Source organism: Phodopus roborovskii, unplaced genomic scaffold, assembly GCF_943737965.1.
Source record: "Phodopus roborovskii unplaced genomic scaffold, PHOROB, whole genome shotgun sequence".
Classification (NCBI taxonomy): domain Eukaryota; kingdom Metazoa; phylum Chordata; class Mammalia; order Rodentia; family Cricetidae; genus Phodopus; species Phodopus roborovskii.
This window is the reverse complement of record NW_026126525.1, coordinates 21,081,874-21,107,575: the sequence shown is the minus strand read 5'-3', so window position 1 is coordinate 21,107,575 and position 25,702 is coordinate 21,081,874. Positions and strand designations below refer to the sequence as shown.

At 35.7% G+C, this 25,702-nt stretch overlaps 1 protein-coding gene across 29 annotated transcripts in view; it reads left to right on the top strand.

The window, feature by feature from the left end:
* Adgrl3 (adhesion G protein-coupled receptor L3) overlaps positions 1-25,702 on the top strand; it is a 734,924-nt gene that overhangs the window by 465,137 nt on the left and 244,085 nt on the right. For all 29 annotated transcript variants that reach the window (XM_051198505.1, XM_051198478.1, XM_051198481.1 and 26 more), the window contains one exon: positions 23,054-23,134. In XM_051198505.1, coding sequence (XP_051054462.1) covers positions 23,054-23,134 — 81 coding nt within the window. The remainder of the gene's footprint in view (positions 1-23,053; positions 23,135-25,702) is intronic.

Genomic DNA, 25,702 nt, shown 5'->3' with positions numbered 1-25,702 from the left:
ACGTTTTACTCTTTTCATACATCCTTATAACTTTTATATCCTAGCTCTTAAACAACCAAGTTAACTTTGACTTTTCTTGGTCAGTCCAGATTATTATTCTGAGTTTTGATCTGCCATGAGTAGTTCATATTTAAATTCTTGGTTACAAAAACCTTGGTTTCTTTCACCATGATGTTACTAGAATTTAATTTTGTGACTTAAAACATATTGTCATTAAAAATAATGTGACAGACTTTGATGATTCCGCCATGGAATGCCTCACCTTCCCTGGGTAGCAGAAAGGGAATGGGATGCGGGGGAGCAGTGGGGAGCATAAGAGGATGGAAAGGAGAGGGATCTGGGATTGATATGTAAAATAAGGTTGTTCCTAATTTAAATTAAAAAAAAATTAAACATTGAGGGTGATAATGTCCTGAATGTAACTTTGAAGATATTATACAGTTCCTATCATTGCTATTGTTTGTGAATTTATTCATATTATTATAGATCCCCTTTCTTCCACTGGATTAAAGCATCTGTGTTCTTACTTAAAATTAGTTGAAACCCAAAATGAAAAGAACAGTGTTGATAAAGTAACACATAATACAGCACTAGAATTAATTCTCTTCAGTTATCAGATAAGTGAGGTGCATATACTAAGGAAGAAGGTAAATAATGTCACATGGAAACCTCCATTTACAATTCACTTTTCTCCTTTAGTTTAATCCACCAGTGCAGATTAGGGTGAGACAGAAAAGAACACACTTGAGAATCTGAAACCCTCTTGTCTCCCAGAGCTCAACCTGATGAGAACCTTTGCTTCACTAGTCACTAAGTGGGCTTCCCTTTATGTATTTGAAGGCTAGAAACTAGGGATGCTATTGATACCACTCTCTGCACTCTCTGTCTATACTCTCTTGTAAGTACTGATTGCTTCCTGTCTCAGTACATTTCTCTCCCATCCTCATTCCCATTTTCTATGGGATTTCCACATGGATACTGGATATTTCAAAAACAAACTTTTAAATCTTGTACTTGATTTTCCTATCTACATATTGATTTTATAATAAGATTTGTAAAAACGATCAAAAGAAACAGAACCCTATCCTACAGTCTGACCCAAAAATGACATGTAGTCATAATCTTCCTTAATTTTTAAAAATTAATGAAGTCTATGTGCATATCAAAACAGAAGAATATTAAAATTGAGTCAAAAGTACATTTTAAATCTCCCAAAGGTCTGTAGAACTTAATATAAAATGACCAGCCCAGTTGATCATGGAAAAATCCATTTTATAAAAAGAATTCCATGTGTCATCTCAATAAGGCCAGGGCCAAATATGCACAGATAGGACCATGACTGATAAATATTTATTACCCTTGAGAGAGCCACATGTTCATGTTTATTTATTACTGAGGGAGTCTTAAACATCCCATATAGCTTAGTTGACAATACACAGATGTATTTTCCTATTTCCTCTATTTTAAAGTTTAGCAGTGAAGGGGAAAAAAAAATCATTGTTACTCAGATGTTAGCCAAGAGGTCACGTTGACCTCACAAGGTAAGGGCACAGTACATGAGTTATTACTGTTCATTGTCCTTTGTAAGTCCTCCTCTTTACGAGTTTACCTTTGTGATGTCCTTTACTAACATATTCAGAAGGCAGAGGGAGTTTTTGCTTATAATACTTTCTGAAAAGACCAAATTGGTTGGTTTTTAAGCCAATTAATCTAAGAAGAGAACACCTGTCTCTTCTTAAATAATGAGCATGATGTTTTCCCATGAATACATTTTTGAAAATAATGTTGATCAGTGGAGCCATAATTCATTTCTAGTCATCTTTTTCTTCTAATTTGAAACAAATAAAAGCTTCCTGTTCCTGAGGCTCCTGGGAAGAAAAGACAAGCTGATTGTTCACTTGCCTGTGGAGATATTCTCTGTGAAGAGGAACTCAAATGTACTTGGCAATGATTGACTTGAGTAAAGAATAGGGTAGCAGTGTTAGAAGAGGCACTTGTTCATTTTTAAGTCGTGAAGCCTAAATGCGGCGTTAGACTGTTAGGAGGATCCTTCAGTTTTCTGTCGTATTTGCTGGTGAACTAATGACCATTTTGAGCTGAGCATAGATAGTAACTGCAAGTTATTCTAAAGAAACTCACTGGCTTCTGTTGCTTTCACACGACTAATTCCTTATCTGTCAACCTCTTTCCACGCTAAAGCAGCTCAGAAAATTCTTATGCAATGAATTCATTTTACATGAATAGTTTTATCTTAGCCTACAGATAGAAAAATGAAGAACTATTCATAGGATTTCTCTGTACATCCAATAACAAATAATAGATATTTTCTAAAAAATGAAATAAAGTAAGGTTGGTGCCTAAAAGGTTTATAAAGAGCACATCAAGAATGGTTAGAAACAAAGTGATGATTAGAATTCCTGTGTTTCATTCAGTTTGGTTCAGACATGACCTTGAGCAAATCATTTGAAATCATCTCCATTTAACTGGAGAAGTTATGCAAATTTGAAAATGAAATATATGTACATGAACTAAGTCACTTTTCTAGCTTATGAATTGCTATCTGCAAGTGAATTACTTTCAGCTATTCACCAAGGATTCTCTTGCTTGTTAGAAGAAAACCTGGCTCCTATAGAAAATCAACACAACTGCTACTCTTCAATAAAGAATTTTTATTATCATTACTATTATTATTATTAATTTTACTCTTCGAAACAGATTAATCTGCAATTAGAAAAATAAAAACAAAATCTGATGCTGCTTATGAATAATTCATATTAATATATTCATGCTATTACCTCTTATTGCATATCTTATTTCTTTTATCTTGTACTTTGTTATACAACAAAAGCCACAAGACAGTGAACTGTTTGCATTCTCTGTTCTTTCTCATTGGATGCAAACTTTAAGCAATATCTACAGTAATGGACCTCTTAGAGCAGATTCTACATCATAGTTCATGTATACTTTCACAAAGACTTAGCCTTCTTCTCATTCCAATATGTCTACTGGACTCTTTTTTTCTCATGGCAGCTGTCCTTCACCATTATGTTATTTGCCGAAAAAAATATATGGAACATAATAGCATCTAGATTTAAACACATTACATATCTGACAGGAAGTGAAAGGTGTACTGTTATGATAAGGGAGACTTACATGAGGGAAATGAAGAAAAAAGTAATGGAAGGAAGGGAAGTACATTATAGGAACTGTGAAAATGTCATACACTCATTCCTTATATGTTAATTAAATATTAATAGTAGAAATAAAAAGAAGGAAGAAAAGATGTACAAAAAATCATCTCTGTGCAGTGTGTGTGTGTTTGTCTTCTATTACAGGAGAGCAAAGAAGGTGGTAATTAGTGTGATTCAGTGGTAGTTTTAAGTTCCCTATAGCTTTTCTGAATTTCAGTGCATACAGCCTTCTCTTTTCTCAGGCTGGGTCTGCCCTGACTTTTTAACAACAGAAACCTGGTATGCTTCAACAAATAATTTAAAAGATTTCAGAGAAACGCTAGGTCTTATAGGACCAATTCAAGTCAATTTAATGAGCCTTTCCATCTTTCATGTTTTTTGAAAGTGTGTGCCTACTGAGAATTTAAGCAAGGCAAGTTTATAACATAGGAGTATTAGAGTTGGGAACAATAGCACCTGCCTGCAGTCACCTGCAGATACTCAAGTAGCTGAATCAGAATCCCCTGAGTCCAGCAGCTCAGCAATAGCCTGAGCAATATCATGAAACTTGGTCTCTAAATAAAAAGATATTCCAAAATCTTTTAGACTAAAACAACTAAAATTTTGGTTAGCGCTTTGATGTCTAAGATGGGTGGATACTTAAGGCAAAGTTTGTATACAGTGAGTTAAACTTCTAAACAATATCTTTTCCACTTTGGACAAGAATGAAATTTAATTATGCTACCAAAGGGTATTCAAAGTTATAATTCTTTTCATTTAATCCGGAAACACATTCTCTCTGAAGTTGTTATGGTGTTGAGGCAAAATATAAGGGAAAACCAAACAAGATTGGTTCTGCAATGTTGTTTTCTATTGGCAAAATAGGAACAATATTATAAACTATTTGATTTTATTCATTAGTTTGTCTGAGGGTGAGAAGGTGAGTTAAAAAAATCTTTAGAAGAAAACTTAGCAGATTGTTAAATATTTAACAAATAACAACACTATAATTATCCTCATTTTTAATACTATCGCAACAGTGCATTGACTGTTGAAGAAAAGCCTGCATTGTCCATCCCAGATTGTCTATACTTGAGTGCAGATCCAAACAAAAAATTTTATTATTATGTAAATAAATTCTCAGTTAATGACTAGGTTAATTTTTGCACTATAGTTCTATATCAGGAGCTAGATTATTATTAATGTTAATAATTTAATTATCATTCTTATTATCTATTTGTTTCTAACCCCCCTCCAGGACTTGCTTTAACTTCAGAGAATCATTAGCTATGTTAATGCTAATGGAATCAACCCCATCTGTTAACATAGAAAAGTGTACTGTCTTACACAATTAGCTGTGAAAGTGGATCAGATTGAAAAGATAATTGAATAGGTCTTCATTTCCTTCCCCCAAAATGTATAGTGACAGGTAATTCAATAGGCCAGTATCCAATATTGCCTTTCTACTTTACACCTATGGGTAAAACCTTCTGGTAATCTATACAGTGAATATGTTTAGTTTTGGAAGTCAAGGCAGTCATTGGAACGCCATAAAACTATCTTATTAAAACCACCACTATAAGAAAACTATGAGTAACATATTTTACTATGTTTATTTTTCATAACATATATTTCTAGGAGTCTACAGCATTTAGTACACTAAGACTATTTAATACATTAGCATGTGGTTATAAAACAATAACAAGAAAACTGTTTTTCATACATTGTAACACTGAATACCTTTAATTAAAGATCTGTCTTCAAGTTCAACTGTTTTAAAAATAGAATTTCCATTCATCTCAAGAAAATGAAGGCATTGTATATCTAAAAATGTAGAAATAAAAGAATGTTCTATTGAAACTATACTTCCTTATTACTTATAGAACTTGAGCATAATTTTCCAGGTTCAATTAAGTTAAACACACACACACACACACACACACACACACACACACACACACAATCAAAACTGGAAGTTATACTGCTGGATTTCTTAAAGACATTGTCAGTCCATCTAGACAGGATGCAATAATAGATCAGTACCTTCTATATACTGCTTGTGATTTGGTTGGATTTAAGGGTTTTCACTGATGCTTAATGTACTAAGATGCCTTATCAAGATATAACATTATTCCTTATGATTTGATTTACTAATCTTCTAGAAATGGATGTACTTCTCAATGGTTTAGTAAGTTCAATCTCTCTAGATTTCAGAGGTATGGAGTTCATCATGGTGTAGAGATCATGTCAGCAGTTAGGAAGAACATGATGACAGTAAGCAGGAGAGAATTGGAATTGGTAACAGGCTATAAACCCAAAGGCTATCCCCAGTGATCTGTGCTATTTCCAACAATCCTTTATCTCCTAATGGCTCCATAACTTCTCAAACAGTGCTGCTGCCAGCTAGAGACTAAGTGATTAAATACAAGAATCCGTGGGGGGCATTTTTTATTTAAACCACCACAAACAGTAATTAACAACTTTAAAGGGTTTTTGCATTAGCAACCTCCCCCCAATATTTTCATTCAAAGGAAGTATAGCAACTTATATATATATATATATATAAGTTGCTATATATATATATATACACATATATATGTATTATATGACTGAATAGTTATATTTAAACTGTGCCAGTAAACCTTGCAGTGGTCAAAGAGAAGAATTGAAATAGAATCCTTCCTCTCAACCTGTATATTTAATAAGGGGAGAACAATACTTCAGCTTCCCAGACATACATGTACATGTTTGCACACAGACGATGAGTTACATTGCTTTTGTTTTACTGTGAGACAAGTGCAACTCAAATTAGCTAGAACTAAATTGAGGAAATTAATCTCTAAGATAGTTTGGCTTCCAAAGACTGGAGCTGGTTTCTCAATTAAAATACGTATTTTATACTATTAAGCTGTTTCAGTCTAGACCTAAACTCTTCTGTTTCTCATTGGCTACTTTTTAAAGACAGAATTCTGTGTATCCTGTCCAAATTTTTGTTGTGAATATACTTCACCATAGGAATGTCCCTGCTCCCATGAGTCACAGCAGGTTCAAGGAACAACCTGGCCACACCTCTAATCTGTGATGTAAACCCCTGAATGACTGAATTTGGGAAATGGATTTACCAGTCAGATGAATGTTAGGATGTGCTAAAGAGTGACGCAGGGCATGAAACCCAGAGCACCCTGCATACGAGGTTCTCATATGAGCTATATAGCTGCAATGCCCTTTAAACTGTTAAATGATTAATTAGTGGTGTTAGGGTTTGAATGTAAAGCTGGTGCAGCCTATACAAGCTTCTACCTCTAAGCTGAATTCTCTGCCTTCTCCCAGTTATTTAAATGGAATAACATTAACAAGTGAAGGCAAAGTTTACAGCACTCTAAATTTTACAATCTGTCCTTGGAGATATTCTCATTTCTCCTTTGCTTATTTCCTCAAATATGATTCTTAGAACCTTTTTATTAATAAAATTCATTGTAATTTTAAAAAGGAGCTTGAGGGAGAAAGACACCATGAACAGAGTTCAAGATGAGGGTTTTTGTTGTTGTTGTTTGTTTTTTGTTTTTAATAAGGGGAAAGGGATCCTAAAAATGGGAAAGGGGAGGGGGTAACAGGAGCTGGGAGAAAGAGGAGAGGCAGGGGGCAGATGGAGTGGGGGTGGTGAGGTGGGCAGGGCCCTTTTAAAAGCTAATGTATTGAACAGGTGCAGGTGGTGCTCTTAATGGCAGCAGCTGAGGGTGTATCTCTTCAGAACTGAAAAAGCAGGACAGTAAAATGCCCAAGTACTAAAATTACATTTTATTAATCAATAACTTTTCTGTATTTTTTAAAACTATGAAAATATGATTTTAGAGAGACAGCAAAGCCATCCTTTCTGGTTAATATTGGAATTCCAAACTATTGGTTCTCATTATCTTTAGATGTTTGCCTACCCCCATACCCCCATGTATATTTTAATGAATATCACATGGTACGTTACTTAGTTACTATTTCCTTTATGTGTAGATTTTCCATTATTTTAGTTTTATTTTTAATTATGGGTGTGTGTGCGCGCGTGTGTGTGTGTGTGTGTGTGTGTGTGTGTGTGTGATTTTATGTTGTGTGCAGGTGTCCACAGGAGTTCAGAAGAGATTGTTAGTTCCATAGAGCTGGAATCACTGGCAGTTGTGAGTGCTTCCTGATGTGGGAGCTGCAATCTGAACTGAGGTCCTCTTAACTTCTACAAGTACTCTTAACAACTGAGATATCTATTGAACCCTGAATTTTTAAATATTAAATATTGCTTTTATTACATGAAAACAAGGACTATTCATTTATTCTTTTGCTGTGATATCTCACACTTATGAAGGCACTCTCTTTTAGTCTTAATAAGAAGTACCTTGAAAGGTAGTGTTATACCTTGGTTGCAGAGTGCTTGTCTAGAATGTAGAACATTTGAAGTTTGGAACTCAGCACAGGGATGAAATACAAAAAAAAAAAAAAAAAAATCGCTGCAGATGTAATTAAATCCACATGATACATTTAATTATGTTTTCAGTTACAATAATAAAACTGGATAACATTTTAGAAACAAATGTATGTACCTACAAAGAAAGAAAACTTGTAATATCACATATATTCATAAAATGATGAAGCTCTGAGGTTTCCACTGTTGGAAGTAAGTAATATCAAGATCTTGTACCTCCATGTTGTGCTAGTAATACTTACTAATCTGTGAGTCTATGGCTAGGCTCTAAATTTTCCTAATTCCTTGGATTGAGACTGCCCCAAATAAGTAGAATAAACTGTCAGAAATGAAAAGTTAGTACAGTGTTCACATTTTTCAGCTTATTGCTTTTTTTTTTTTCTCATGCAGTAGGGAGTTGTCAAAACTTCACTGCAGGCTATCTCATTCTATGCAATATTTAAAAATATCTTGAAAAGAATAAGATAGTAAAATTATTGTTAATATCTTAGGAGAATGCTTATATTCTTTTATTTCTCTCTGTACTGATGTGGTTTTATGCTTGGGCAGTTCAGTTCATGTTTCTGTAAGTTCCCAAATACAATGAGTTGGCATTGAGTTTCTGAATTGAAGTCTCTGTCAACATGTATTGATCTCAGTTAAGTAACATGCTGTCAGGTTCCAGAGTCTGTCACCCTGACTGATCCTCACAGATCCAATGGATTGGTAAAAGGGAAAGTGGGCTTTTGACCTGACTATAGTACAAGCAAGCATGTCCTTGTGTCTCTTTTTTAAATCCAATATATGTACATGTATATGTAGTCTTGTCAAAACAATCCACAAAATGAATTTCTGTTTCTTCCTTTCTTTAACTTTAAGTGTTTTGAACACTGTACCCATGGCAGAATATATTATTCCCTGAATTGAGTTGTTATGCATTTACTTAACATTACTCTAGTATCTAACGTTGTTGGTCCATTTCTACAGATTTGCCTTCTCCAAGTACTGCAAGCTCAGTATTTGTGGCTTGATGAACACTACAAGAGGGTAAACCGTGATGAGTAGTTTCTGATTTCAGACCTGTTTATTATTCTTCAATGATAAAATCTGCCTAGCTAAATCTAGCCAGCTACTTGTCATTTTATTTTCGTCGGGAGAAGGCACTTCTATGAGTTTGTGAGTAGGAGGAGAAAGGATATTTAAAAACCCTTTTTGGGGGTGCCTTTCATATGATACCTTATTCAAATTTTGAGCTAATATTTTAGAGATGTTTTCTACTCAGCAGAACTGAGAATACAACTTACTGTCCGGTGTTTTTGAATTACTCTAGCACAGTCTCTAGAAAAGAACAGGAGTCCAGCTCCCTGGCAATGGGGTACAGGGAGAAAGCTCAGTGCTGGATCTCTGAGCTCTGCTTTTCTCCATGCTTCTTAGTTTCTGTGACTCAGAAAGTGAGTAGTTTTCTTTGAAGTGATGCAAATATCACTTTCAAGTACCACATCCCTTTGGTCCAAACACATAGTTCCATTTTTTTTTTTTTTTTGGTGTGTATGTGTCATTAATTATTTTCAGTTCCATTAAATAGAGATGAATTACAAAAGTACAGTGACAGTTTATGCCAGTTTTTCTTACAATGACAGAATTTCAACCTCCTTAACACTTCTAGTCTTTTAGGAAAATCTGTGTTTATCAAATCGCTCTGTATTTCACTTGGTAAAGAAAAGAATCCTAAGAGCACCATGAACAGGCTCTTGTGAATAATGCACAGACTCAATATGTGTACACTTATACATAAATACATTGAGATTTTCCAGCGTTTAAGATACTCTAGTGAGTTATAAGTGGAAGACAGTAAATGAATTCTAACATAGGCTTTCAGGCCTTTTTTATGGAATGTCATATCTAATGTGAAAATTATGTACATTTTTCACCGATGTGGCATTTTAACTCTTCCTGTGAAGGGAATAATCAAGTCAATGAATAGCTTAATTTTATGACTTTTTACATTGCAGCAACATTACAATAATGGCCATTTAAGATAGGGATATAGCACTTTCCTAGCAACCTCAAGGTCCTGGTATCAGCTCTCAGCTCTTGGGTGAGGACAGAAATATATATCATGACCCTCCCCCTCCCCCCATCTCATTGCCCCTCCACAGGGAGGGTGATGCCTTCCAGGAGGGATCATCAAAATCTGTCAAGTCATTTGGAATAGAGTCTAGGCCCTCCCTCCTGCCTCTAGGTTAAGGGAGTATCCCTCCATGGGGAATGTGCTCCCAAAGTCTTTTCATTCACCAGGGATACATCCTGGTTCCTCTGTTAGAGGTCCCTTTGTCTGTCTAATGCTGGTTTCCCAGCTATCAGTCTGGGAGTCCATGAACAGCCCATTGTTCAGGTCAGCTGTCTCTGTGGGTTTCTATAGCCTGCTCTTGACCCCTTATCACTGCTTCCTCTCTGAAACTGGTTTCCAGGAGTTTGGTTCAGTCTTTATCTGTGGATGTCTGATTCTGTTTCCATCAGCTACTAGATGAGGGCTCTATGATGGCTTATAAGTTAGTTATCAATTCCATTATCATGGAAGGGCATTTAAGGTACCCTTTCAACTGTTACTCAGATTGTTAGTTGGAGTCATCCTTGTAGGTCTCTGGACATTTCTCTAGAGTGAGTTTTCTCTTCAAACCTATAATGGCTCCCTCTATTATGGTCTCTCTCTCTCTCTCTCTCTCTCTCTCTCTCTCTCTCTCTCTCTCTCTCTCTGCTCCCCTCTATTCATCCCCCGACTCAATTTTCCTTGTCCCACATGTTCTCCTCTCCTTCTTTTCTCTTTGTCCTTATTTCCTATCCATTTACTGCCCCCCCACTCCCAATATGCTCAGGAGATCTTGCTCCTTTCCCTTTATATGAAGGACCTTGTATGAATCTCTTAGGTTCCTCCTTGTATCCTAGTTTCTCTGGCGGTGTGAATTATAGGCTGGTGAGCCTTTGTTCTATGCTAAAATCCATATATGAGTGAGTACATACTATGTTCCTCTTTTTGTGACTGGGTTACCTCATTCAGCATGGTTTCTTTTAGTTCTATCCATTTGCCTGTGAATTTCAAGATTCCATTCCTTTTTTTCTGCTGAGTAGTATTTGATTGTATAAATGTGCCACATCTTCAATATCCATTCTTCAGTTGAGAGGCATCTAGGTTGATTCCAGGTTCTTGCTATTACAAATAATGCTGCTATGAACATAGCTGAATAGAGAAATCTTAAAATGACTTGTGAAAATTTGTTGCTAAGAGACATATATATTTATATGTAAATAGGTGTAAATATACTCACTAATTTTCTATTACCATATTTCATTTGACAAAATCTTTTTGAAAAACACATTAATAGCATTGTCAATCTTATATAAACTTTCATAACAGAATGTAAATATAAAACCCATTTTGCTTTTTCTGTCTTCTTGAAATTTGGTAGCTAAGCTGCATATTGGCATATTGATAAGAGTTAAGTCTTGACAAGTGAACTGAAGTATAAACAAAATTTTGGGTTCAATAAATCTAAAAGCTATGTGTTTTACATTATATTTGTAATAAAATACAACCAAGATTCTTCACTCTTATATTTCTCATACATGAACCTTGGGATGGGCATCAGCATTGGTGTAACTGCATAGCATGCAAGTCCTGGTTTTTATCCCTAGCAGGAAAATTTGATTCACTAATGGAATGAGGGTCAGTAAGATGGCTCATCAAATGAAAGTTCTTGCTGCCAAGCCAGATGACCTGAATATGATCCCCCTAGATCCCACATGGTGAATGGAGAGACCTGCCTCCCGTAAGTTAGACTCTGACCTCCACGTTTTCACCATGGTATAGATGCAGTAATATACATTCAAAATATAAAGTAGATTTAAAATGTACTCCACACCGGAACGAATTGAATTTCTAACTATTATAAGAAAATTGGAAGTGCATGACAAGCAGACTTTGACCCAGCCACAACATAAAACTCTTTGCTCAGCCACCTACCTGGGATTTTCTCATCATTTGTCACTCACTGTTTTGCACACAAAGTAAGGGTGAATATTTATAGAATCCTTACTGTGACTCATATGCATCTACTGTCTTTTGTTATTCTAGAAAATAAATTTATCAGCTGAAATCCGTAATCTTATACACTCTGAATTATGAGATTCAAGAATTAGGATTTCTGTAATGATTACATGTACTGCTATCAAGCAGATAGTAGCTTGCATTAAGCATCCAAATGAATAAGAGGATAATGGAAAAATAATGATAGCTCATTCATGATCCTTTTTTTTTTTCCTTTTCACCATTATTTTCTGAAATCCTGGAATGAAATTGGTATAAAAATCACATTAGATAATTTACACAGATAACTTACAGTGTGAGAATAACTCATTCCTGAATAAAAATCAATAATATAAAGTGCACTTAATTATCATAGCCATAAGCAAAATGACTGCTATCTTTAAAATTAAATGTCTGGTTATTAATGAGAAAAGAAAATAACAAAATTTGAATTAGCAGCCAGTTTTGCCTGTATCTGATAGTGTAAAATATAAAGAGAAATAGTCCAGTACACAAAGTTTCTAGTCTCAATTTTGTCCTTATTAGAAATAGATATTCAAAATAACTCAAAATATTGCTTAATATTCTTTTATTTGCTTTATTGTTGATATACCCTGTAATAGGCTGATATACTCTGTAAAACTTCATAAATGAACTAAGACAACAGGAAATAAACCTATAAGAAAGCATATGTTAAAAGTTTAGTAGAGACCACTGCATACTAGACACTAATCATCTTCATATTTTCTATTAATTTCTTTCTCATAGTAAATATGTGACCTGAGTTTTATTTTAAAGAGAACAGTTGGCTTTAAACTTTATCCTTATACCAAATTTTATTTACCTATATTGCAACATCCCAGACAAATTTGGTTAAACAATAAGTTTCCTAGCCTATATGTAAATATTTTCTGTCTTAAAAATAAAAATATAATTTAGGAGAAAAATAAAGAAAAACAAAATATTTCTATAGTTTTAGAATATATATTCCCCTCTGTATTTGTGAGCACCAAAATTCATCAAAAACTACAAAGTACTCTTTTCCATGGTTTCAACATTGGGGCAATGGGGTATTGTTTATACTAGAAGGCTTATTTATGTGTCTTGCTGATTTACACATTTTATTTTGCTGACAATTCCACATTAAGTTTGTTTTTAATGTGTCTTTTTAAAATGTAGGCATAAGCTTACCATTGTAGGAAATTAAGAAGAAACCCTGTGTAGTATAGAGAAAGATGCAAATAATAACACAGATGAAATCTCTATGGTGTCTATAATTTGTTTCAAAATATTCCATGGTAGGGAAGATGCTGCCTAAAAGAGATGTCTTAGGATTGATGGAAAGAGACACCATGACCACAGCATCTCTTATAATGGGCAGCATTTCAATGGGGTGTCTTACAGATTTAGGGGTTAATTTTATTATCATGGTGGGGACGGTGGCAGACCACAGATGGACATGGTGCTGGAGGAGAAGCTGAGAGTTCTTCATTTGGATCTGAATCTCTGGGCATCAGGAGCAGAGAGGGACAGTGAACCTGCCTTGGGCTTTTGAAACCTCAAAGCTCACCCCTAGAGACACACATCTCCAACAAGGCCATACCTCCTAATCATTCTTAAGTAGTGTCACTCCCTAAAGATTAACCACTCAGATATATGAACCTATATGGCCCATTCTTAAACCACCACAGGAGATTAATCATTGAAGGTCTTTAGTTGACCATTCTTGAAGCTGGATCTCAGGCATTCTTTGTTGGCTGGTTTTTCAATGAATTTATGAATGATTTACTATTTGACAATCATCTACTTGTAACTGGCCCACTTGAGCTCACATGCTTTTATTTCCCTGCATAATCCTATGATTTTCACTTTCTCCTTGCCTTCTGCCTACATACATCATTACAAACTCCCTCTAAACTACCATTGCCCTGGGCCTAGAGCTCTTCTGTCCCTTCTGTTCTTCCCTTCAGTCTTCTGAGTTTGATCTTTCTCTGTTGTACTTTAACTGTGTGCCCTTCGTGTTTCCCTGGAATTGCTTCATCTTGACACAGATTTTCAGTTGAGAGTTGATTGGTCTTGCTCATATTGAAGTATGGTACTGGATGCATAGTAAAATTTGGAGTCACTCACATGTTTCCTTTGCTTTAGATAACACCTGCCCTCTCTGTGCTCAGAGAGAAATCTATCACTGACCTTTGTACTGCAATGGTGATATATGCTCTGCATAAGCCAAGCATGTAGCTGTTTCTCTGTTCCCTCACATATGCTAAACTCACAGAGAGAGGCTGAAAAGATGCCATGGCCTTCAAGAGCACTTTCTGCTATTGCAGGGGACATGGGTTTCAAACACCCATATCATAAACCACAGAACTGCTTGTAATGCTAGTTCCAGGACATCTGAAGCCATCTGGACTGTGCAGTCATTAGCCTACATGTGGCACACATGTAGGCACACCCTCTTACATCTAACTACAAATATTAAAGAAGTCTTTAAAATGAGTTGAAGAGAGTAAAGAAATCAGAATCAGAAGATGTCAAGTTGGCATCGTTAAGATCTCTTCTACTAGTTGCTTTAGATGGCTTCTAACCTTGTTACCTGCAAGTTGATTTTAATGATGTACTTAGAGCTCTAATGCTGGGCAAGAAGTGAGAACTCATTGATTGAACTTTGGTAGTTTTTCAATCTGGTGTGAAGATTATTTTCAACAGGAATCAAACTTTTTAATAAGAATGTTGATTGGCTTTCAGAGTTGTTTGAAAACATAAACTGAAGAAAAATTACATGAGCCATTATTTAAATATTCTTTTTTTAGGATATTTTGTTCTCACACGAATTCTTTATTGAAGAAGAATAAAAAAATATGACTTACACTAATGCTAAAATTTATGAAAGCAAAATAATAAAATCAAGGACCCCAGGAACAAAAATACTCCATATTTCATTTTTCTTAAAGAGGAAAATATATCTCTGGGGGAAAATAATAAATTGAAAAATTAAAATTTTTAGTAAGTAACAAATTATCATAAAATTTATCTGGAGGACAATAAATTATGAAACTTGTTTTTAATGCTGTATGAAAAATTGAGAAAAACTGTCCTGAGAAGGAATGCAAATGGAGAAAACAGTAGAGATTATATGATATTAAAGTATGTTTTTACTTTAAGAGGAATGTTATATTCGTTTTCCAAATTGTTTCTTTTCATATTGTATGTATGCTGTTTTTATCCATGGGTCAGCAGTGACAGCATTATTTTTATAATGTGTATTTTGAAGTGACATAGGAAAGGGAAACTCATGCCAACATATTTGCTAGCATAAATCTCTATCATTAAAAGCACAGTGAAGTCTGATCTTACCGATAAGTGCTACCTAAGTGCCAGAGTGCTTACCTGGTACTAGGTTTAAGTGTGACACATCACCAAAAGTCTCACTCAACAATCTGAGGGACTCATGGGAGATGGTGGATCCTTGATAAGATGGTGTGTAGTGGAAGAAAGTTAAGTTGTTGTGAGCCCCTCAGAGAACTTGAGAAGACTGGGTACCCCACCCTTTATCTCTGTTTCACTTCAAGGTTGTAAGGAGGTAGAACACTGTCTACCTCTCCCTATCTACCATAATCGGATGCCTTGTAACACACTCAAAAGCAAAGGGCCAAATGCCATGGGCTTATATCTCTGTACATTCAAGTTCACATCCAAGTCTCTGGGTTTCGTTTCCAACATAAAAGTTGATTAGTTAAATGAAATTGAATTAAGTGAAAATTGAATCTTTAATTTTTAAAATCTTTTTAAATATACATATTCTGGGCTGTAAACATGTGGAGGTCAGAGGACAGCTTTATGGGGTTCTCTTTCCACCTTTATCTGGATGCAGGTGTAGATGGTAGCTTCCTAGGCAGGAGTGTTTACATGCTGAGCCATCTTTCTCACCTCCCTTTTATCTTTTCTGATTTTTCATCAAAGTCATTTCCCCAGTGCTTCAAATGTTGTCAGGACAACTAAATTAGGTCCTCAGTTAGCATGCTGTGAAAAGTTGATGCCTATCTCTCTCACTTGAACTCCCTGCCCCCTATTCTAAGCTTTTCTTGTTACCCTTAGCCTCTAGAACCCATAATATAGTTTCTGTAATTATGTTTATTGCTTACATTTTCCCCATCTACTTAAGGATATGAATTAGCACTTACTTTATTGTGTGATAAATGCAAAATGATTTAAAAGGTACCTGTGGCTGTGGCTAATGAATTATTAATGAAAGAATGAATCTGTAATTAAAATAGCTAAACATTGCTAAATACTTAACTTTGTACCAAACAGTGTTCTAATTATTCCGTATTTACAGATTCATTTAATGTTCAGAATAACCTCTGAGGTCAGTGCTCTTACAAACCTATCATACAAATGAGGATATCGGGGTCCTGGTTCCTCTTTTGTTTGACTTACTTGATTAGGGAGCAGCCGAGTCTGCATACTAGCATAGGACACCTATGACCAGAAGTACGATCTTATTATATGTATCTGCCTCTAGGTGAAGCAAACAAATACATATTTTTATAAACAAATAGTTCTTGACCTCTTGTATCTCAACACTTCTGAAAAGTCTTGCCCACACACCTAGAAAACATTGACTTTCTAGACCCAGTTCCTGGGTAGCAGAATGGGGATACTGCTGCATCTTTTTCACTCTCTCTTACATCACCCCAATGGCAGCCCCTTGGACTTGCCATTTGAAAAATTCTTCAAATTATCAAGCTGTCAGTCCCTTCATACTAACATGGGGGTTTGGGCTATAAGTGTTAAATATCTTTCTCTTTCCAAATTGTACTGTTCTGTGAATGTCTTTCCTCACTCAGATGTGCAAGTGAGGTAGAGAAACAGACAGACAGACAGACTCACACACAGACACACAGACACACACACAGAGAGACAGACAGACAGAGAGAGAGAGAGAGAGAGAGAGAGAGAGAGAGAGGTCTTTTTACCTTACTGAAAGTTAGTCAAATCCTTTCTATATATCAAGCTAGTAGAAATTGCTTAGGGTTCTTCAATGAGTAGTAATTAAATGAAAGTTGAAAAGAGAAAAACAGTACTTTCTCAGAATCCACAATAGCCTGAGGGTTTTGCTACAGCTGTGGGCTCTGACCACACTGAAAGGTTTTGTAGATTAGTCATATCCAACACAGAATAGACTTATTCTTCTTTTTCGTTTTTTTTTTAAATGTGCTGTTTGCAAGAGTTCCTTATATCCTGTCAGTGTGGATGAACTACACAACTCTGGGTTTATCTTTCCTGTGGTTTTTTTTTTTTTTTTTTTTTTTTTTTTTTTGATACTGACTTGGAGAGACTGCTTATTTTCATTGTCAATAGAATTATTTCAAAATCTGGCCAACCCTGAAGTTACTGTTCTGTTGTGTTAAGAGGAAACGAAACTGAGAAATGTCCATAGTGTTACAGATACCTCCTTGCTGTGGAAAGCTAAATGAGATGTCTTTAATTCAGTCTAGCAGTTCCTCAGAAATATGCAAGTATGGTAGGAATTACTGTGAGATACAGTAACCCACCTGCCAGGTAACTGCACAAGAAGAATGCACACAAAAAGATCAATGTACAAGTTCCAAACATTATGTTTCATGATAGTCAGACTAGGAAAATGATCAACTGATAATTACATAATAGAAAATATGGGATGAAAAGTTATTTGAAAAAAAGGAATGGAGTAATGATTTATGCTACAACATAAATGAGTTTTGAATATTTATACTAAGTGACAAAAGCTGATAAAATGTAGATGCAATTTCATTTATAAAAAAGTATAAAATAAGCAAATCTACAGAGAAAGAAGTTAGTTGAGTGATTGCTTAGAGCATAAATATATTGAGAAGAAATGAGGAGGGAAAGCTAATGAAACCAGAGCTTCTTTCTTGTAGTGAGGAAATTGTACAATTAATTACTGGGATAATTTGCGCAATTTTGTTGCTATAGCCTACTAAAAGCATTGAATTGTATGCCTTGAATAAACTTTATAGTACTTGAATTAAACCATAACATTTCATACATAAACACCCACCCCCCCCCACACACACATTCTAATGTTTCATTAGACCTGAAGTATATTTGAGTGCAAATGAACTTGGAAACTGATCTCTAATTTTGTTCCTGTCAATCTTCTTTGCCAGGAAGAAAAACTTTCCCTCCATTTTTAAACTTAGGTTGTTTTAGTTTGTCACCTAATGAAACATAGATTAATGGTAGAAAACACAATATTTTTACTAATATCTAAATATTTGTAAGATAGCAGTTATATTTGAAGACTTCTATGTCCTTCTAACAAAGGCAGAGAATTTGAGCTTCGAGACATGATTTGCTCTGGGCAACAGACTAGGAAATACATGGGAGGATTAGCTGAACATTTGAGTATTTTAGTGATTTCTGATATACATACTCATCTTAATAGATACTTCTACATTCTGTGAACAATGCCTATTTCCTTCATTGGTGCCTTAAACGGAAATGCATAGTTTGCTTTTAGATAGACAGGAGATGGACAGAGTTTTCCACATGTGTGATTCTCAGGTGTCTTTGGTTTACAGTCATCATTCTCTAGGCCAAAACTTTAGCATATTCTGCAGCCTCCTCCTTGCTTTTCTCAATGTGTCATTTCTTCAGTATTATGCTGGAATTTATGTTGTAAGACTCATGGCATACCAAAAGCCTGACTATTGGGTATTTATGTCCTAGACTTCTTACCTTCTCTGTTTAAGGGCTTTCTGATAATGTGCAGGCAGACATTATCTTATGAGACTGAATGCTTTCATATTCTGATAGCTCTTTGGGCACCCTACTGCCCAGGCAGAGTAGTATCTACCAATACACACCTCTTTGCCTCCCTTCCTCCCTCCCTCCTTCTCTCCCTCCTTCTCTCCCTTCCTCCTTCCCTCCGTAGCACCCTTCTCTCTCTAGCTCCCTCCCCTCCTCTCCAGTAACCAAGTTGAGAAACATTTAGCTTGGCATCCACAATACAATGTCAAACAAACCTTGTTGGTCATTCCCACCACTGATTCAGACTACCTAACCCTTCCACCTTCACCAGCATGACAGCAGCCCCATCTGTAGCCACACACTTCTCATAGAAAGAAGGAACTGTGTATTCACCATTTATTTCAGTGAGTTCTGAGAGATGGTCATGGGGAAGGAAAAATAACATTAAAGACATTAGAGAACACTGCCCTCTAAATTGTGTAACCTTTATAATCAATCTTAACATTTTTAACTCTGCAGGACAAAATTATAAAAATGTGAACATATAGATGAAATTGAACAATCTAGACACAACAGAAAAATCATTATAATGTTTTCAGTACATCTGCCTAGCTCAAAAAATGGCATAGTCAGAGGCAATAACTATTCATCAGCAAACACTAATAAACAATGTATCAATGTATATACTTACCACTCCATGGACCAAGAAAATAAAGTCCTTTAGATCCCTTCCAAAAAATAAAAAAGGACAAAGTTGTCAAGAAAATGTCAAACTTTGACTTAGAATGGAAGTAGAATACTTCAAAATATGCTTAATGAAATGTTTCAGATATAGCCATTTAATTCTATATAATAAGATATAATTTAATTAAAGAAGGGCTTATTCCTTGTATCCTAGCTTTGAAGAAGAGAATTTAGTGTTTAAGCTCATCCTGAACCATTTAGCATGCTCACATTTCAGCTGGTCCAGGCTACATGCAATTCAGTCTTTAAAAATCTAAAGCTAAAATAATAATAATAATAATAATAATAATAATAATAATAATAATAATAAATGGGAACCTTCCAAATAATAGAGAATCAAATAATTTTATTGTTTCTTCTCTAACTCAACATAACTGAAATCAGAATTTCAATGGTTATATTTCTCTTCAAAATTCGGGGGAAACACAAACTAAAATTCAGGAAAATATGGACAGATAACTTATTTTTAGTTTGGAAAGTAGAAGCAGCAATAGTTGTAGATGTCGCACATTTGGGTGTATAAGGCAAGGTTTCAAGACAAGGCTGGTGAAGAATGGAGGAGCAGACCTTAGCAGATAGGATTAAAGAGCAGATATGGTCCTCGTGTAAGAGGGATCTTCAGATCTTTTTAAAACAAAGAGTATTTACCAAGGTTTGTTATTTTCTGATATAGTTTTTTTTTTCTGGTTACAAAAGAATATATTGTTTTCTCTTGATAATGTTGGGAATTGAATTCAGGACCTTAAGCACTACAGATAAGCTCTCTACCAGCAAGGAGCATCCCCAGCCCTTAACATCTAAGAGATGTTACTGTGAAGTATATTAATGATTTTAACTGTATTTTAAAATTATTATTGAATCTTAATTTTTACAATAATTCCTCTTAGAGTTTTTTTTTTTTGAAAGTGTGTGTATGGGTGCTTTGATTTCATGTGTGCCTGTGTGCTACGTGTGTGCAGTGACTAGAGGATCTCAGATACTCTGGAACTGGAATTACCACCCATTCTTAACCACTGTGGGGTGCTGAGAATCAAACCCTGATACTCTGGAAAAGCAGTCAGTCCTTTTCAACATCGTGCCATCTCTTCAGTCACCTTCAAATAATTCTCAATGAAAAGGAGAGGGCTTTGTAGAATCTGTTGTGACATTTTCAACTGCAAATTGTTCTCACCATTTTCTGGTGAATAGTATTAGTTAGCCACACACTAAGAAATGCATTATATTTTTATGTATCTTTTTGGAGGTAAATACATGACAGACATGGATCTAAAAGCAGTCAAAATTATTTCAAATTATATGATTAATACTAACAAAAGAGTCAGCAATGAGGCTTCATAATTTCTACTGTCTATTTTCCAAGTCAGAACTCTTAATTAGCAAATCAGAACTTCATTGTCTTTCCCGCCTTCCTGTGATTTTCATTTCCAGCCAGTATGGCTTTTACTGACACATTTCATTTTGCAGTTTACTAGATTTATCCCAGGAGAGGGAAAGAATATGATGGCAAACCAGCTTCCAATAGTCCTTGTCTTGGTGCCCATAGTTTGTTCAGTGTAATCTCTTGTATTCTCTATACCCATAGGCCCAGAAGAGAATCAAATTATTAGCTGCCTATTTTATTCAAAGTGAATATATGAATGACAGTTATAGAAATTCAATGTTTCTCTCTAAATGTTTTCAGAGGGTTTCTTATACTGAGACTTTCATTGAGGAAAGATATTATGATAAATTAAAACATGTTAGATCAAACACTGCTAGCCTTATAATTGCTTGACAAAGTTACCTATTCATGTTTGTTTCTTTGGTTTAAAATATGCACATAGTCTTCATGGTGATGGTTATATACATGTAGCTGCCTGTTAGCTATTGTAAAATTGTAAATAATTGTAAAATATGCTAAAAATTTTATGGTCCAGTAACAGATATGAAATCAGTATTACTTTATACAATAAGATTGCTGGGGGTAAATATCAAGTCAATGATATTTTTATTTACAAGGATTAGGCTTTTAAAAAGATTTATACCTTAATGATATAGAAATTTACAAAACAAAAACATTATTAAAGTAAACTGTGTAGTGTATCTGAACAGGTAGTTCTCTAGTTAAGCTAAACTGAACTTTATAATAAAGCATATTAAGCACAGACTTGTGGCTGCACTACTGGTTATCTTACTCTTTTTATAATAGTGCTTTAAGTACTCTACTGAAACACGGCCAGTGGGTTTGCAATATTCTTAGTTACCATTCTGAGGAACTGTGTACATTATTTCAGTTCTGCTTTCTCTACTGTTGGGGAGGAAAATACTGTGAGCAACAGCAGCTCTCATCAACAGGGAGCCATATTAATTATTTGAAATGTGCCTCGTAAGAGGAATCAGCGGCGTTTATTACAAGTCGAATATTACTTGAAACGGGAAGGTTACTCTAACTGTTATCATAATCTATGTATCATTAACTTTCCTTGTTTAGGAAGAGAGATTAACAACCCTGGAAATTGCTATAGTAAATGCATAAAATATAACTACATATTCCCATGTAGAAAGAAAGTGGTGGCTTCTCCACTTCTGCCCGAACTGTCTTTGTATGAAGCAGCTTCAGAAAAAGCAATGACTCAGTAATGATTCTTTCTTGCTTCAGAATCCTAATTGCTTGTTGGATCATCAGCACAAATGATAGCTGCATCGAGCATTAGAATTTTTTTTTTTAAATTCACATCAGTCTTTCTTCTTCTTTGTGTTTCTTGATGGGGTATGTGATTGCACTATGCTTCCAAGAGTAGGCAGATAAATGGACATTTTAAAAATGTTCATTGGATTTTTCAAATCAACATTAGTATTTTTTCTTTATATGATAGCACATATTACAAAGAAATGTGGGAGGGGATAGAATGTGTTCCAAGAACAGAACAATCCCATCTCTTTGCTGCTTTGAATTTTTCCTGGATTTTACTTTCCAATCACCTTACAACCAGCAGGATAGACTAGATTTCTCTTCAAACTATAAATGTATGCCTTAAGGAAAAATATGTTTGTCAGGGTTTGAGCATCTTAAGTGCCACCTGTCCATTGAGTACCAGTCTGAAAATTGTGTGAAACTGATGGACAGTTAAATAAATGCTGTTGGCACTGCCTACAATCCTGGAGCCTGAACACAGAGCACCAAAAGCCTGTTTACTCTTAATAACTTTAAAACATTCAGATGGATGGATATATTTATGTTTCTGAAGTTTTCAATTTTTCTTAAAACTTAGATTACCACTTCATCATTATCTATAATCTCACTGAAGGGAAAACTAAATATTAAACACACACATACACTCACTTATAGTTCCAACACATGGGAAATATAAGCAAGTCATTCTTGACTAGTTGCAAGTTTAAAGGCAGCCTGGGTCTGAGAGACAGAGAGAAAGAGAGAGAGTGAGAGGGAGGGAGGGAAGGGAGACAGGGAAGACAGGAAGGGCAACTTCTAAATAAGTAAGTAAATCATTTAAAAATCCATCTTGGTTAGAAAGAAGAATGAATTTAATTGGTTTGGTTTATGGTTAAGAAAATTATTTTATAAACTACACTGGCTATTTTTGGTGTGGTATAAAAATGTCAGAATATTAAAAAAATTTAAAATAAAAGACAGCTACAGTGAGTTTATTTAGTAGTTGTCTATCTCTGTGTGTCTGTGTCTGTGAATGCTCAGGCCACTAGTATTAAGGTTAGAAGTTGAGGACTGCTTACTTGTAGGAGTCATTTCTCCTGTAATATTGGCCTAAGATTCCATATAGCAGGTTCCTTTCCCCACTGAGCCACATCTTGGTCCCTATCCCTATGGTATCTTAATATTTCCTTTTGTGTCCACAGGTCCAGTGCATCACGGACAGGTTTCCTACATCTCTCCACCAATACACCTTGACTCTGATCTAGAAAGACCCCCTGTCCGAGGTGAGTTTTCTTGATTTAAGGGAAAAGGAACAGTGTTCAGGGAGGGTAATTGATGGAACTGGATGTTGTTGTAATATATATGTGTAGTACAGTACCTGTTTTAAAAAATGAATTAAAGTAATGTGTGAAAATCTTATTATAAACACAAGTGTTAAACACTGTTTCAAAACAAAAAAAAAAAAAAAAGATGAATCCACTGTTACAAAAAAGTAGATATCCTGAGGCATTTAAATCGAGGGCTTCTTGACTTCCTACTTAGAGTGACAGGTCACCAGGTTAGCTCTCAGATTTGTTTTTCTATCATCTAATGTCTTTATAATTGAATACTTGTTTTCAATGTCATAATCAAAGCCATAATGAAAGAAAATTTCCTTGGAAGTTAGTATCTTTTATGAATAATTTTAAAAGTCTTTGTAATGTCAATATTATTATCAGTTTGTAAAATCATGTTAAAACATTCTTCCATGTTTGTCAATAAAACTCATTTGAAAATATTTTTCTTATACATACACAATAAAATTGAAAGGCAACATTAGTTAGCTTAATATGTAAACATAGAATACAATTTTTTTTCTGTTCTTAAAGTAATTCCATTCCCTACTCTTCAAAATGTTTCATAGTGTTCTAACCTAATGTTCCACAGTCATACCTTCCAATTTTGCAACTAGCAACTATGCCAGGCTAATATTTTGGTGTTAAGTATGTGATGGATTTTCTAACAAAAGTCAGTAGGTGTGATATTTTGAGCATGTCTTCAGCTTGAGCAGTTGCTTCTGGAAGAAGCCTATCTTTTGTGCATCATGTAGGATTCTCCTTTTCCACCTGTCTTGCAGTTTCCCTTGACTTCCACAAAGGCATCATTGCCCAAGTGCCCCATGGTTCCCTTGCTTATTTACCCTAAGATATTGTATGCTGTTGGCCAGTGTGCATGCTTTTCCTCCCTTATCTTTGTGTTCCTGGAGGGCATAGTGTTGTAATTACTGTTTCCCAGCCACTAGGCTGAGCTTAGTATGTAGTTGAAAGCACTCCAGTGATTTCTGTCGAAATGACCAACAGTGAAAAGCAATATAGTAAACACTTCTGAAAATGCTTTTCTCTTTTACAAGAGACCAAGTTCCAGAGTACATAAGGGAATCCCATGGAGAAAAGCACAATGAACCAACAAAGAAGGAATGAGGTTTTTGTTGGTTTTTAAGAGCGCATGCTGGAAGGGAAGGTTAGAATGATGAAATATGAGAGCTTATAAAGGATTCCATATTCTATACCATAGAGTTTGTACTTTGATCTGAGAAAAGGCTCCTTTCAGATGTTTCCTTCCAAATGAAGAATGTGTTATTGTTTTACAGTTATAGGATATAGGTTAAAGTTGGAGAAAGGGGGAGAAGGGGACAAGGTAGTGTGTTTCTGCGGGGGTCCCAAGATTAGGGCCCTGCGTGGGAGAGCATAGCAGCTTCTATAGTAGGAGAGTGTGACCAAGGCGCAGGGAATAACAGGCCAAGTAGACAGAGCTTAAGTGAGAAGTTTATTTAGAAGGGGGAGCGAGGGGGAAACAGAAAAGAGACACTGTGAACAGAAAAGAAGAGGGGAGAGAGAGGGGGAAGAGAGGGGGGAGAGAAGGGGGAGACAGGGGGGAGAGAGGGGGAGAGAAGCGGGAGAGAGGGGGGAGAGAGGGGAACCGGGAAAAAGACAGTAAAGAGCAAAGAGAGCATAAGTGGGGGCTCTGACTTTAGAAGGGTCCTTTGCACCTGCTTGCAGACTTTGAAACCATGGAACCCTGGGCTGACCAGGGTACTGCCTGAGTGCATTCTGCCGAATGACATGGGCAGGCCAGCATAAGGCCTGAATCCTTACAGGATGTGTACCATGTTATCAGTTCTGGAGACAAAGATAGCCTCTCTTGCATCAAGGTAGATGGTGAGCTGAAAGGGAAAGAGGTAGATGAAGAAAGGCAACTCCTATAGTTGAGATGAAAGATGTTAGGACACTTAACTGGAATTATGCCAGCAGTGATAAGAGGATCTGAAACGTACCAGAGGTCTGGTATCTGGCTGACTGGCACAGGAATGAGGCAAAAGTACCTCTGAGATTGCTGTGTTGATTGGCTGCTTATGTAGCTTGAGTGTTTGGATTCTTTCCAGATTTTATGTTGAAATTTAATCCTCAGTGCAACAGCTCTAAGGTAGGACCTCTACCCTCACAGGTGTTGATGCTAGGATAAAAAGGGAAGGGATTACTCGAGTGTTTGGTTGTCCTCTTAGCCTGCAGTAAGAGCATGAACATCTTAGAGAGATCAAACTTCTCCTGAGTCTGATAGACTCTTGGATTTCTGAGCTTCCGTAACATGGGAAAATATATTTATTTTTTTAATTACCCAGTTACAACACGAATAAATAAATGACCCAGAGACTGATATTGGGGTCCAAGCTTCATACTGAAAATCACAAAAGCAAAGCAGCCAGCCACTAGCTCTCACCTCTAGCTCAGACTGAAAGGATTGATCCTCACACGAAACGGCTTTTCTCATTGTGTCTGAGAATGACTGTCTTATACTGACACGTTGCTCCTGTC